Below are 12076 nucleotides of genomic sequence, written 5' to 3' on the forward strand. Positions count from 1 at the left end.
CTTTTCACAGTCACCAATCCTTGATATTACAAATAGTTTTAATACTTCTTATTATGACATGATATGATGTATTTTAATTGTTCCTTTATTATTTGTTGAAACTAAACCTGTTTTTGTATATTTCTTGCCTATTTCTATTATTTTTAAAAAAGCTTTAAATGACTTTTTGGTATTCTTTATCCATTTTTTGATTGTTTATAGGATTCCCCCCCACCAACCCCAAAAAACTATAAACCCTTTTCTAGATGTGTTGCAAATACTTTCCTAATTTATTACTTGTCCTTCAAGTTTTTTTACATGTTTATTACTATATAGTCTTAAATGTTTAATATAGTCATATTGTCAGTATTTTATATCAGGGTAAGAAAAATATTATTTTGTATTTTCTCCTAAAACTCCTTAGATTTTACATATTGATTTTTAATTCTCCTGAATGTTTCTTGTATGTGTGAAATAGGGCTCTATATTGTTTTATTTCAAGTAATAGTGGTCTATGCACCTTATCTGTTGAATAAGCCTTATTTTCCCCATTGATCTGAAATATTGAGTCATATATTACATTGTTAGACAGTTATATATGTTTGTTTCTAGAATGCTCATTTTATTTCATTGATCTACTTGATTATTTCTGTGCTAGTGTTATGTTGTTTTAATTGCTGAGACTTTATAATGGATTTAAATATTTAAATATTTTATAATGAATTTTGACATTTAAAATAACAAATAAATAAAATGAATCTGCATTTAAAAAAATAAAGAAAGAAGAAACTCCTACCTTTTGCTACAACATGTATGGAACTGGAGAATATTATGCTAAGTGAAATAAGCCAGTTGGTGAAAGACAAATACCATATGATCTCACCTGTAAGTGAAATCTATTCAACAAAATAAATTAACGAACAAAATAAACCACAGATGTGGAAACATGGAGCAGACTGAAAGTGACCAGAGATGATGGGGAAGGAGGACAATGGTGGAAAGAAGTGACTAGACAAAGAACATGTATGAATGACCCATGAACATGGACAACAGAGTGGGAACTGACCGTGGGAGAGGGTGGCAGGGTGGGATGGGTGGAGGGGGGGAAACAGGGAAAAACTCAGACAACTGTAATAGAATCAACATGACTTAAAAACAAAAAGTTAAAAGAAGTTTTATATAAGTTTTCTTAGGAATGCAAATAGTGTATATAGCAGAAAAGATTGCTGTGAAACTCACAGGAAAAATGTCCCCAGACAACCTATTAATTTATTATATTGTTTTAGAATACATTGGTGTCATGTACATTATAATGCTGAAAAGTTCATATACACTGAATGTTACATGAAAAAAAGGCAGAAGTATAGAACATTTATAAAACTGCCAATAATAATAAGGATAAATTTTGTCTAGAAATTCTTATGGTGAGTAAGCCCACTTTCTCAGCAATATTGGCTACAATGATAATGTACTATCTATAAGATTAAAATGAAGTCAAATAATTTGGTTTTGATGGAGATCACCACTATAAGTGAAACTGACAGAAACTTCTGAATCCTCTTATTGCATCTGACAATGCTAAGTAATTTCTATTCTTTTGACCTCTCTGGATAATCCTAGTTTCCTTTTAGGTCTGTCTTAGAGAACCTTTATCTGTCCAAGGTGTGTTCCCAGAGTTCTATCTTCCTATGTATTCTTCCTTGGTAAATTCATGTACCCCTGGTGGTTTCAATCACAACATTACTGAATACTGATTTTTACTGAATCTGCATTACAAAGCCAGATGATCCAGACCCATATAACAATAGCCTATTAGATATTTTCACTCGGATGCCCAATGAACACAACAGATCTGGCAGACCATCTCCATTCCTGACCTGCGACTTCTCTTTTATTTCAGGGTGATGAGTAGTACCACTCTTGCTCAATCATCGAAGCCAGACACTGTGACTGCTTCCCCTTTCTCTCAGCTCTTTTTCACTCTACTTCCTAGGTAGTCAGAATCTACCCACTTTGAATCTTCACTAGCATTATCCAAATTCAGCTTGTAATTTCTCACAATATTACTGCCACAGATTATTATTTGACTGTTTTGCTACCTTCTAATATATTTTTCACATTACCAAAACTGACATTTTTCTGAAATGTGATCATACCTTTTTAAAAATTTTAAGGGCTTCTTAAGAGTTTTTCAGGATAAAGTCCAAACTGCTAAATATGAGAAGAATCTTTACTGTTTCATGATCATCTCTTGAGCCTCATCTGTTTCTGTGTCCCCCTCACAGCATCAGCTATATGAAATGCTTAGGATACCAGAGTGCATCATGCTATTTTCTGTGTTCCCATATACTCTTTGCTGACTGTCCCTAATCTTGTCATGTTAACTCTTCCTTAGACTTTCCAAATCAGTTCAGGTGTTACCTCTTTGAGGAAGCCTTTCTAAAAACCACCATAGCCACCCTGGCTGGTGTGGCTCAGTTGACTGGCGCATCATCCTATACACCAAAAGGTTGTGGGTTCAATTCCTGGTCAGGGCACATATCTAGGCTGCGGATTTGATCCCAAGTTGGGGAGCCTACAAGAGGCTGTCAATTGATGTTTTTTTTCCCCCCTTTCTCTCTCTCCCCCTTCCCCTTCCTCTAAAAGCAATGAAAAAAAATGTCCTTGGGTAAGGATAAACAAAAACAAAACCCTCCCACCATATCCATCTCCCTACATAATGCACCCTAAATCTGGGTTAGATATACTACATGCTTCCTCAGTACCTTATGTAAATACCTATTAGAGGTCTGATCCCATGGTAGAAAAATATCTACTACAACAGGTTAGAAGTTTCTTGAGGGGAAAAAAGATAAGTTTTTTTGTTTTTATTTCCTCCATGCCCAGCATGATGAGTTGTACACAGAAGAAGTTAAATACATGTTTCAGTAGTTAATAGGTAAATTAAGAGGCGACTCATCATCTTCTAGAAAAAAGGCGTGGGACTTACAAAAATTATTCTCATGGTCTGAGAAACTTGCTTATTTTGTGGTTTACTGTTTGAAAACAACATCTACCTTAAATTTGACTGAAAGAAATTGGGATGTTACTGAATTGACATAAAGGGATGAGTGTGTTTCACTAAAATGTCAAAGCTAAAAATTTTACCTCTTTAGCCAATTTACTCTACACAATCAGTTCTTAAGTAGGACAGACCCTTACACAGGTCTGTTCTGGTGAGCGGCAGCTCTGGAAACACTACATACCGCCTCTTTGCCTCTGGCATATTTTAGCTCCTCATTCCACAACTGTTGTTGTTCATCCTCCAGGTCCTTGGTTAATTTATTAATGGTCTGCTGCAATTCATTTCTTTCATGATTTATTCTCTCAATGTCTGCAACTGAGTACTTCTGGTTATCAACAATATTCTGTAATCTAACATTCTCCTGTTTCATTGTTTCACATTCTAGTTCTGCATCAAGGAAAAAAAAACAAACTTGTTAAATTCTTACAATTCCTATAAAGAAATTATGCCATTATTTAACACACTCAATTAAGGTGTCTAAATATGCAAGTTATATACATGTATAATTTTCTCTTTTGACCCCACTCTGTTGATAACATTCTTGAAAGATGACAGTTTTATATGAACCTTATTTCCCTACTGCCATACTATGACTTTCAGAAAGTGCTACATGAAAAAATATGACCCTATACATAATGATTACAATTAAGAATTGTTACACTTAAAAGGGATAGTCTGTCAATATTCAGTTCAAATACTTTTAATACTGCTACACAATTTTCTGCAATAAGCTAGGAAACCCAAGAATTTTTCACAAACAAAAATATTTGTATTAAAATACATTAGTTTTTTCTTATTCCATTACATTTCAGTGGTTTTATCAGATATTACATAACCATAGAGATTAGGTTCTTGCTTTGTCTATTTCCCAAAATTTGTAATCAAGAATGACTATATTGTACCAAGAAAATATGGGACATACAAACAGCAAATCATTATGCAAAGAGGAAGTTATACAACTTGAAATATTTTGGGTTATACAGGATAGTGTTTTCTAACTTTCTGTGACTCACTGTTTATAAAGAATATGACAGCATTTTTGAGCAGGCTGGATAAATGGATGAGGATGCTCATGACACAAAGGGCCAAGAGAAATCATCGAAGGCTGAAAGGATCCAAATCTTGGCTTTGTTATAACTAATTGTAGCAGTGTTGTCAGAAGGCACTGCATCTGAACTCATAGATTAATTGTGGGCTTAGGTAAAATTTTATACAGGAGTCTACACAAAATAATCTGAAATGTACAATATCTATACAGTTTAGGTATGTCTCATTCGCTTTTGGACATGAATGGCTTTCAAAAATCCAGAAAGTTAAAATACCCAGAATGAAACCATCTTCGATTAAGAGTTGTCAAATCATTGTCTCAAACTAAATCATTCTGGGATGCAAATGATTGCTGAAGTACTTCCCTCTTACTAGGTTTGCAATTTTGGAAAAAAATTCTCACACAAAAAATAGGAGAATGAAAATTCTTGATTAAATACCAATAAAGAAGATAGAATGTTAATATTATAAAGTATTGATTTAATTGCATGATAAACATTGCTATAGTAAGAAATTAGTCTAGGATTCCTTGTAATGATGGAGAACAAGTATTAGGGACCAAGTGTGAACAAACTATTCAAAGAGTTGGTTTAGAGCAAATCTAGTATTATATAGAGTTATTTGGGGAAAAAGATTCAGCCAATCCCCCCAAAAATTATTATCCTTGACACATGGTCAATATTCCACAGGGTAAGAGTTAAATCAGGATGACAGCTAAGGTGGGGAGGTTAGGGGATGGAGGGATTGAGCAAAGAGAAAAAAGGACTCATGGACATGAATAATAGTGTGGTTGGTGATTGGGGGGTAGGGGCAGGGGGTATAATGGGACTGAATGGGAATGGAAAAAAAATACAATGAAACAAAACAAAACAAAACACAACAGTTAAATATTCTAAGGACAACCTACACAACTCCTATGTGGGACAGACACAGCCTTTAAAATCCAAAAATAAAATTGAAGCAGGCAAAGACCTGGGAAAATAGTAGAGTAGGTCCATATAGTTACTTACTTTGTAACTACTGTCCAGTGGCCCTGAGATTTGTAGTAACTTTCTTTGCTTTCCTTCTGGCATTAGAGAAGTATTGATCCAATCATATACAATAGGATTTTCGGTGTGTTATGATTAAGATCGATGTGTTTATGAAAACAAGGCTACGAATACACAGGCTACAAACAAGCTTTCTGTAGTTGGGCTCCTGCTTCATAAGAATTGTAGTACTTGCATCTTCTCATCATATTTTCTGTCAGCTTAAGCTGCTGAGTAGGAAGGAGGTAGTGATGGAGGGTAAGAGAATTATAGTACACTGAGGCTAGCAGTGGTTTAAGAATTTGGCTATTAATTACAAGGTGGAATAGAACATATATTTATAGGTAGGCAGGATATGTTCCTAGGTTAGGTCCCTTTTGGCTTCAAAAAGCCAGGTGCCTGAAAATGTTAGAAGGTATAGTAGGTTGAAGAATGGCCAGCCAAAGATATGAAGCCCTAATCCCTGGAGTTTGTAAACATTACGTTCTTTGGAAAAGGGGATTTTTTGCAGATATGATTAAGATGTGATCTATGTGGGCCCTAAATGTTGTCAAAAATGTCCTTAAGGATAGATGAAAAAAGAAACTAACACAGACATAAGAGAGACAGACACACAGAGAAGGTAATGTGAGAATGGAGGCAGAGATTGCGGTGACATGGCCACAAGCACAGGAATGCTATCAGACACTAGAAGCTGGAAAAGGCAAGGAATGGATTCCCCTCCATGGTCCTTGGAGCAAGTTGTTCCTGCCAGATTTCAAACTTCTAGCCTTTAGAACTGTGAATGAATAAACTTTTGTTGTTTTCAGCCACCAAGTTCATGGTAGTTTGTTATAGCAGCCTCAAAAAACTACTACAGAAAGCACTGAAAACTTGGTAGCCTGTTTAGCTATTTACCACTAAAGGAAAAATGATATAGATGACAAAGGTGTCTCTTTGTATGTGATAAATCCCACACAGGTCCCCATCTCATTCTGAATAACCTCTTTTAGCATTAGTGGTGCTTACCTATTCTAGTAATATCATCCTCGAGACCATTCAACTTCTGGTCCAGAATGGCTGAATGAGACTCCAAATTGCTCATGTATGCCTGATATTTTTGAACATCTGCTTGTAAGGAAGCTTTCAGTTTTCTCAATGTCTCCAAACGATTCTTTAAAATAAAAGAACATTAAATTAGTTATTCTCATCAATAATATTTCCACACTTTAGTTGAAATTAAAGCAAGATTACTTAAATTTATCTTAGAGAAAGGTAAATTAGAGTTTCTCTTTCATTTTTAGAGCCAGGGGACTTTACTGTTATTATGTAATTAAGATGTACTTTTTACGAAGTCATTTTGGGATAGAAAAAGTCAAGAGCCAGAGTGAAAAAGCACAAACATTTAAAATCTGTTATTTTACAGAACAGTCTAGGTGCTTCAATAATACACAAAATAAAATTAGATATCTGAATACTATCATTTAGCTTTTAGAATGTTCTTAGAATACAATGTATAGAATATAAACCCTTTTATTACCATTTCTTTTCCATTAACTACAAAACTCAGGGCTCTTGTAAATAGTACTCCCTCGAGGTATATAACATAGGGACCTGGTTCAAAATCTTTTCTGTCTTATGTAAATAGGTAGGACTCTTTCATCATATTCTGAACATCATTAGTCCAATACTGATAGATCACAAGGGAAAACAAAGCTCCAGAGACTCTAAACATGTTTTCACTGGGAGTTTTGTCCTATATAAAAAAAATCCTACTTTTAAGAAATTTATTTTGTTACTCTATTTTCTAAAAAATTTTAATAGCTGACAGTCAATAAGGAGACCCAATAGTCCAAAAGAGCTACGTAAATGTATAAGCTTATTGAAGATAAGCATGTTTACTAACCGGTTCTTTTTCTCTTTCTTGTTCCAATCTTGCAATCTGTTCATTCAGTGCTTTGTTTTTTGCTGCTAATGATTCCAGCTTGAAAGCATCTACATTAAATAAATCCTCTGGAGACAAAACCCAAAAACGTCGTAAGATCTCAAATCTGCCTAGAACATTGTTCCCCAGGTTTCTCCCATTGCTCTCACTTCCTTTTGGTTTCTGGCAAAACACTATCAGTGAAGGACATCTACCCTCTCTAAAATAGCAAATGATTCTTTCTTCACTATACTCTCTACCTCCTTGTCCTGCTTTATTTTTCTGCGTGGCACTTAGCACCCCTGACTTATAGTTGTTCATTTGATTATTGTCTCTGTCTAAAAGAATATAAACTCATAGGGCAGGAATTTTTATCACTTATTCATTACTGTATCCTCAGTGTCTAAATGGTAGCTGGCACAGAATAGGTATAGACTAAATATATACAATTAATGATGAATTTTAAAAAGAAATACCAAAGGACTCATCTATAGACGCTTTCTGTATTAGGTCACTATGAATTTTCCTCTTATAAAACATCATTTACTTTGCTCCCTTTCTCATGTGGAGAAGCTGAAATTACCCTGGTTACTCTTTAGGAAGGCACATCCCATGGGAACATAAAGGACTGTTTTCATCTTTTCTGCCAAAAGTGGCAAGGCAATATTTTCCTGTTTTGATTGATTTTATTGTCTTTGGAGGAAGAGCTATAAACAAATTGATCTACTTTACCCACTACTCTGGCATTTTATAAACAATGCTATTTCAATAAAAGAAATAAAAATCTAAAACTATACCTCTGGAACATTTTAGAGTTAGCCAGTAAGTACTGAATGTCACTAGATTATAGTTGAGTAGAAACATTTTTCTTTGGAAATATAATGGTCTGTTAACTTTGTTACCAATTTTGAAAGTGGCCTTAGGTCTTTTGACTAATTGGTGCTTTAATTTCTCAAATAGTAAAGCAAAGATATCACAGAAATAATTTCCTCCAAGAGGAATTACACTTGCTGATTATCTTCTGTGCTCCTGGTAGTGTGTTTGATACTTTATGTATGGCCATCTCATCTTGCAAAACTTTGTTAACAAGTAGTTTGCAAGGTCAGATAGCCAGTAAGGGGAAATGCCTAGGGTCTGACTCCAAATCAGTATTCTTTTTGCTTAATTGTTATGTCTCCTCACAAAAACAAACAAACAAAAAAAACAATGAAAATAAAAATCAGTAAGCATCCAAATGAATTTAAAGTCAGTAGTTTATATAAACACTGGGTAGCATAAGCTAAGCTACAACTCCATGGGCTGAGTTAAATAAATGACCAAAAGCAAACACATGAGGAATAACACTTACTCAGCTTTGACTGCAACTCTGCATTCATCTCCTCAAAGCTGTCAGCACCAGTCATGAAACTCTCATAGCATTTTATGGTGTAGTCCAAAAACAACTGATTGGGTTAAGCAGATTTAAAGACAAAACAATGATTCTCTATTTAATTTGTTTCACTTTTCTAAGTGGGAGTTTAAATCTGAATTTAAAAAAAACTCCAGAATACTAAATAGCTATATGAACTTCTACAAATGAGACACAAATGTGGGGTATATCATTAATTACGCTGCACAAATTTAGCCTGCTGCTTCTAATACTGAGGATAAAAAAAAAAATTAAATTTGGATAAAGGTGATATTTAATAAACAGTAAAACAAACCCCGTATCTTCAGAATTTGAGGTCCTACAAGAAAGCTTATTAATTCATTCTAAAATTCACAATTCAACAAAAAAATGCACAAACATTTATTTTTAGGGATAATCTACTTTATTAAAAAAATGAATCACTAATCATATAACTCCAGTTAAACTCACAAAGTCTAGTTGTGAAAACCAGAAATTACTGTATTTTGCTGCGTATAATGTGCTCCCACATTTCTGTGCATATTATAGACAGGATTATTACACCCATGACTTGCAAGTATTTTACCCATGTATAATGTGCATTCCTTATTTTTCCCTCAAATATTTGGGCAAAAAGTATGCACTACACATGGCAAAGTACTGTAATTAATAAAGGTTATAATTTCATTGTAACTTCAGATTAAAAAATGGCATGATTGGTAGAGATCTAAACAGTAGAATACTATCCTTACTTAAATACTTAATATTTATCCAGGAGAAAGTAACAATATATTTTGCAGTTATACGTTATTTTGGTCACAGAGGATGCATACTTTGTTAGGAGTTAAGGATGGCTGATCATAATTTTCCATAGCCTAGATGAAGTAGATATCCCTCAAGACAAACCAATTCCCTTTGCACTGATTCTGTGCTAAGCAAGCTTCTTATTATTTGGTTGATATGAAAGGAGTATTCTGAATAGGCAGAATATGTATTCCTGTAACTAAATAGGTGTAACACTCGTGGTAAATTAATATATTTTCATTTTACATCAGGTAAGTCTCTTGTGAATTCAATGAGAATGAATCAGTTTCCTTAAGCTTGGTCAAATTTGATATTTCAGATTAAAAAAAACAACATAAAAGAGTTCTGAACCCCACAAAGCAGAAGCTCAGAATCTGTTCAAGTTAAATACTCTGATAATTTTCTAAAAATAGCACTTTGTGGTTAACAAAGTACTTCTCTACATATTGACATTTGAAATAATAGCTAAAATAACAAGTATAACTTTTACTGGTTTAACCTTTAAAATAAATGTCAAAAATATAATATTTAGTAAGTGTTGTATTTACATTTGGGTGAAATCTGAGATACAAATAAATCCAATCCAGTACACACATTACAACTTGAGAGAACAGGGATCACAGCTGAAGTAGTAAAGGGGCATCGTTTTTGTTTTTGCTGCTTTTTTTAAAAGCAAGGATATCATGTCAGTCAGTTGATAGGAACTATTTCCCAGGTAGGAATAAAAAACATCTTTGAACTATTTCCCAGTTAGTAATAAAAAAGATGAGCCTGAAGTTATTTCTACATTCTTTTTATGAAAAATGCTCCGAAGAGTGATGTTATGAATTAGAGCACATAATGGGATAATGGTTTTTCTTCTTAGGCCTCTGTGTGGTGAGAGGTGTTTTACGCATGCCATGGGACATTAATGTTTAATCTCAACATTATAAATTTATTCCTTAGAGCTGTTTGCTCCATTTGGATACATGAATTTGTGTGTTTTAGGAAATAGGGTTAGGCTACTTACAAATTTTGGGCTCTGATAAGTGTGGTTTGGGAACCAATTTCAATTACCAGTTTACTTTTGGAAGTGGTCACTCTAAGTGGCGATATGTCTGACTGGGAGTCGAACTAGCGACCCTTTGATTTGCAGGTGGGCACTCAATCCGCTGAGCCACACCAGCCAGAGCCAATTGCCTTCCATTTTTTTATTTACTTAGTTAACATTTTCAAGTTTCTTCCCCTAGTTAATTTCAGGAAGTTACAATGTGACTCTAAGAGTAAATCCACTTACCACCTTTTTTTTAAAAAAAACTAATTTTAGAAGTGTTTTAGGAAGCAAAAAGAAAGCTCTACAAAAGAACATATTAACTTCAATAGTGACACATTCAGTTAATAATATCAAGATAAACACTAACGTTTATGGTAATGAAAGGTACCTTATTATACATAATTCCATCTTCAGTTTCTTCTCCCCAAGGCTGGCCATCATCAAATAAAGGTGAGCTCTCTTTCATGGCAGTATGTAACTAATTAGTACACAAGCAACATATTAAGTTTATGAGAAAAACACAAAGCCCTCAAGTTTTGTCCACTGTTTTTAGTCATTTTTAGATGCATTTACATTACTGCATGCTTGAAAGTCTGTTCAGAGATTATTGTATTGAGCTTTAAAACATAATCCTTTAGCTATTTTAGTAACTAAATCCTTTAGGATTAAAAAAGGATGGGTTTCATATTTAGTTCTATTCTATAGAGGAAAAAATGCTGATCTTTACTCTATTAACCCACTGAAAGCATATACACACATTTTAACGCAACTCTTTGAGATTCCAAAACATAAAAGGTGAACCAATAGTAATTACTTCTCCTTTATATAAACTCAATTTTAGTGCTCAAAAGTTACCTACTGACTCCTTCAGTATGTACAAATATGAAATTTAGATTGAATTTTACAATATAAAATCTTCAAAAATACAATTGTTTAAACTTCAAAGTGATTACAGATAATGATAACATTCAGATGTTTATAATTTCTAAGTTAAAAGAAAAATGGCTAAAAGTTTTTAAGGCATAGTAATTCCCTTTGGAATACTGTTTTTATAACTTGTTTTAAAAATATAACTTTTCATATTAAAATAATTAGAAAACTTAAGTGAAATTGCTCTAAATGTGAAGATATAAATGTATATCTAATATAAGGATCATTAAGCTTCTAAGAAAAAGACTATGCATTAGGTGTGTAAAAGAAGGTGGTTTCTGCTGAAAATATTTCATTAAATTTTCATATTGTAAGGATCAATATAAGAATCCTGCGTGAGGAGTCTCTCATTGATTCTTAAATTGCTATAGTTCAGTTTTACCACCTCAAGCAAACCAACCTATGAAGGAGGGAATTTCAACTTATATATAATAGACTTGGAGGCATCTCAAAAGCCCACTTGCTGATAGAAGCCAGAGTAGGTATTCGCAGACTTCCTGTAATGACTGTGAAAAATGCTATCTCCCAACCATATGACAATGACATAAACTGCTTAGGCTAAAGAAGAGTAAAGCATTATAGCAACAAGGGTATCTGGTGGTGCTAGCAGAGAGGTGATTATCCAATGTACATGGGTATCACAGAGGAGAAACAAACTGAATACATAAATGCTATATAAAGTTCAATAGAACTTGAGTTGCATTAGTGAACTGGGATATTGGATTTCTACTCCTTTTTAACAGTTGGGTGTATTGAACACAGCAGAATGTCTACTGGGTCAAAATCTATCCACCTAGTGCCTGACTACATTTAGTTAAGAGCTAGCTGATGGGCAAGAGAATGCCAAAGGGACAATATTGGTTTTAAGGATTTACCCTACACCAAATAGGGTAAAAAACTC

The 12076-nt window shown here is 33.8% G+C and overlaps 1 protein-coding gene across 1 annotated transcript in view; it reads right to left on the bottom strand.

The window, feature by feature from the left end:
• Positions 1-12076, bottom strand: part of NDC80 (NDC80 kinetochore complex component) — a 42255-nt gene that overhangs the window by 23923 nt on the left and 6256 nt on the right. Inside the window, exons 6-10 of the mRNA XM_054583823.1 lie at positions 10634-10723; positions 8370-8463; positions 7004-7110; positions 6127-6271; positions 3225-3430 (exon numbers count right to left, since the gene is read on the bottom strand). Of these exons, the coding sequence (XP_054439798.1) occupies positions 3225-3430; positions 6127-6271; positions 7004-7110; positions 8370-8463; positions 10634-10723 (642 nt within the window). The remainder of the gene's footprint in view (positions 1-3224; positions 3431-6126; positions 6272-7003; positions 7111-8369; positions 8464-10633; positions 10724-12076) is intronic.

The sequence above is a fragment of the Pteronotus mesoamericanus genome, unplaced genomic scaffold (assembly GCF_021234165.1).
Source record: "Pteronotus mesoamericanus isolate MK-2021 breed Mesoamerican mustached bat unplaced genomic scaffold, CSHL_Meso_final contig_74, whole genome shotgun sequence".
Classification (NCBI taxonomy): domain Eukaryota; kingdom Metazoa; phylum Chordata; class Mammalia; order Chiroptera; family Mormoopidae; genus Pteronotus; species Pteronotus mesoamericanus.